The following is a 3,764-nucleotide window of genomic DNA, read 5'->3' as shown; positions in this document are numbered from 1 at the left end:
CTTTCTTTCTTTCTTTCTTTCTTTCTTTCTTTCTTTCTTTCTTTCTTTCTTTCTTTCTTTCGCCCCCCCTTTTTAGATATTAACAATGAAATGTGAGTAAGTGATTTTGTGGAATTTTGCTGAGTAAATGAGTTAAAGGTCTTTCTTTCTTTCAGCCCCCCTCCCCCGTTTTATTTATTTTTTCTTCTTTTACATCTGCCTTTCTTTAAATCTTGAATGTCTTCCTTTGCAACAAGGAACTTCTTTTGTTTTGAATTTAACCTCTTAAAAAATCTTTTGGCTCTTGAGTGCAAACGGTAATAAAATTTTATGGGAGTCTGAGGTGCAACAAAGACAATAGTTGCTTCTTGGGGTGGTTTGATTTGATCTAATTACAGTTGTACATCACGCAAAAAGCAATTTGTAGCTAGTAGTCTGGTGGTTCGTAGGCAAAACGTGCGGTGTACCTCATTTGTTAAAGTGGAAAGGGTAGCGTCCACATCCAGGTAAAAGCCGCTTTGACATCCTGATCATTGTAATTTCATTTAAGGAGTTCTGGATGTGATACAGGAAACGGATGCGTGCTGGTTGGTTCTCTTCCCAGTCATGTCTGTCAGGATTTATCCACTGCTTTTTTATTTTTTATTTTTTATTGATTGATTTTTTTTCTCTCTTTTTTTGCTTTGTTTTATTATTGCTTTCCTTCTTTCACTGTTGTGTTTGTCCCATTCCGATAGATGATTTATCCGCGGAAAAGACAACGGGAAGCTGGTTAAAAGCCAAAAGTGGAAGGAAGAAGCGGTGTCCCTACACAAAGCACCAGACGCTGGAGCTGGAGAAGGAGTTCTTGTTCAACATGTATCTGTCTCGGGAGCGCCGCCTGGAGATCAGCCGCAGTATCAACCTGACCGACAGACAGGTCAAGATCTGGTTCCAAAACAGACGCATGAAGCTCAAGAAGCTCAACAGGGAGAGCCGGGAAAGGGAGCAGAGTGCAGTTTACAACTATTCCTGAAGACTCTGTCAGCCTCAGATGTACTCACACATACTCACACATGGGGACCGTTTCAAATAGACATGCATGCGTCGTTTTGTAATGCTTTTATCGGTTTTCTTTTCATGTGCACACAAACACACACATTAAGGGTGCCTTCTAATGTGAATAGAGAAGCTGCAACTTGCAGAGAGAGAGAGAGAGAGAGAGAGAGAGAGAGAGAGAGAATTGGAAGATCGAGGTGCAATTGTTTTGTGAAGCTGACTATTGAGGCAGCCTCGGTCAGATTATAAATTTACAGTGACACTTTGACACTACTGAGCTGTTCATGTTTTGTCACTCGTGTGCTGCTGCTGCTTCTTCGTTTTGGTGTCTGTGGGAATTTCGTGCTGTGTAACGTGCATGCACAAGGTGACATTAAGCTCTGTCATGCTAAACGGTTCCAAACTAATAAAAACAGGAGGATAAAATGGAGAAGTACCACCAACTTTGTCCTTCCCCTGGCACACTGGGTTTGAAAACGTGAGGGAGGGGAAGACGCTGCGGATGGGAAGAAGGAGATCATGGCAGTTTTAATAGAATTGAGAGACCATAACGTTGATTTAAATATTATCCAGGTGACCACAGTAAGTCAAGGTCATAAAATTCTAATGTCAGGTTCGCCCTGGAAAGCGTTGGGGGTGGATTTTATGATCTGCAAATATAATGTGCCGCAGCAGTAAAAGATGCGTTTAAAGGTATGTGTGCGTGCGTGTGTGTGTGTGTGTGTGTGTGTGTGTGTGTGTGTGTATGTGTGCGGAGGAGGACTAATCCACACGGCAAAGAGCCCCGTGCAAAGTGCAGCAAGCCAGCCGGGGTGCTGCGTGGGCTGCAGGGAGCAGCAGTGACCACCGCCGCCGCCTCCACTGCAGGCGGGGAAGGAGTGGGTGAGGAGGAGGGGTTGGGGGGGGGAGAAATAATTGAGCTTCGTAACTGCTGGAAGATAAGAAACATGGAGGATAAAGGCGCAAGGAGAAAGGTTGCGGCTGCAGGAGTAATACGCACCCGGGACAATAGGAGCGCACCTGTGTGGATGCGAGGAGGCAAGCAAAGGTAGGATGGATGATTTTGTTTCCTGATTTGGAGGCTGTGCCACAGCTGTCAGCGGGGCTTGCCTGACAGCTCGTGTGGCACGCACTGTGCATGCTTGATCATGTCACTGTTGTTTACATGAAGTTGTCTGGCATAAATAATCCAAAAAGCATGCTGTTGATTGCTGTTATCACTTTCCTTTTTTTTAAAAAAATGACACAACTGGCTGATGGATATTTAAATATATATTTGTTTTTAGCATTATGCTGCTGGATCTTGAATGTAGCTGTTAGTTTGGACCAATTTCCTCTCCTGTGATGCTGCAGGGTTAGCTTTTTTAGTTTTTGGGGGAAAAAAAGAAGAAGAAAAAAAGAATAATTCTTTGTTCCCAAACGAACTATGCAGTCGACTGAAAAAGTAAACAAGCAATGTGTGAAATAGTGTATGTGCTGAGTTTATACTTGCCTTTCTCCCCTCATTGTGCTGGTTGTCGCTCATCATCTTGTTGCCTTTTGCACTGCTGTCTCCTTTCAATGGATATTTGCACGAAGCTGAAGCGTGGTTTAGGTAGTTTCATGTTGTTGGGGTTGGCTTCCTGACTCGGCAACAAGAAACTGCCTTGATTACGTCAGTTCGTCTTCATCAAGGGCACAATTTCCACTGAATTGCCCCCCTATAGGCACCTCCAGGTTTCCCCCCCCACCCCCCACCCCCCCGCAAATGGCATTGTAAATGAACTGGGGCAGCTATATCTTGGACAGAGAAGTTTTGTTTCTTTGCTGTTAGTTTGTGGCGGGGCTGTAAAAAGCTTCTGAGGCTCTCACAAGGAGAATAGGCTGTAAACAAGCAGGGGTAAACTTTTTTAGATTGTGTTGTGTTGCATCTGTCGGTTAGGGGCTTGTGTGTATACGTGCTGTCGCTGCATTGCTATCAGACAAAGAAATGTCACATTTTGGAGACATTTTGCAGCTGTTTGTTGGGGGAGGATTCGTTATTAACATTTTTTTTAATTGAATCCTATTGGTGTTGTTTTCAAGATTGCTCTAAATGTTTGTTTGCAATACTTAATTTTTCATTCAGAAGAGTTCAAATAAAACATGAAATACTCTGTCATTACAAATTAATAGAAGACGAATAACTACATGAAACATCAGGAGACAAACAGATATGTTTCGTTTAGAGTCTCATGTTTGCTTTTTGATAAATGTCATTTTTATAATTTTTTTTCTTTGCTTTGTCACACTTGGTTTTTGATTCTCTTATTAAAAAGACCCAGTTCAATAATTAAGTTAATTTCTACCTTTTACGGGAAGTTTTACTGAGATTTCCCACGCTATAATTTAGAAGCGTTTCTCTTTTTTTGTAATTTTTCTTCCTTTTATTATTATTCCTTTTTTGTTTATTTCGCACTGGAAAATAACTTGTTAGCGTGCATGAGTTCAGGCCTTATGCAGACCATAACTTAAGACGTTTGTCCAACACAGCTAAGAATTTTGTGATTATTGCAAGGTCATTACAAGAAAATCAATCAAAAGTCATAGGGATCCAAGATCCCCCAAAAATTGATAGAAAGCGTCTCTCTTTTGGAGCAGTCAACATGTTTTCTGTGTCAGTGTTTATTCCGGTTTGTCATTTTCTTGGCCCCCGCCTTTTTTTTTTTTTTTTTTTTTTTTGTTTTCAAGCCCCTTGTCAAAGACATATCGGGGATTCAAATGCTTTT

The 3,764-nt window shown here is 41.6% G+C and overlaps 1 protein-coding gene across 1 annotated transcript in view; it reads left to right on the top strand.

Annotated features, from left to right (window-relative positions):
• hoxc10a (homeobox C10a) overlaps positions 1–2,102 on the top strand; it is an 8,837-nt gene extending 6,735 nt beyond the window's left edge. The window contains exon 2 of the mRNA XM_015032789.1: positions 717–2,102. Coding sequence (XP_014888275.1) covers positions 717–994 — 278 coding nt within the window. The 3' untranslated portion in view covers positions 995–2,102. The remainder of the gene's footprint in view (positions 1–716) is intronic.
• Positions 2,103–3,764: the final 1,662 nt, after the last annotated feature.

Source organism: Poecilia latipinna, unplaced genomic scaffold (genome assembly GCF_001443285.1).
Source record: "Poecilia latipinna isolate Pla-1442-1.1 unplaced genomic scaffold, P_latipinna-1.0 Scaffold250, whole genome shotgun sequence".
Taxonomy (NCBI): domain Eukaryota; kingdom Metazoa; phylum Chordata; class Actinopteri; order Cyprinodontiformes; family Poeciliidae; genus Poecilia; species Poecilia latipinna.
Note: the sequence above shows the minus strand (reverse complement) of the source record. Positions and strands in the feature narration are given on the sequence as shown.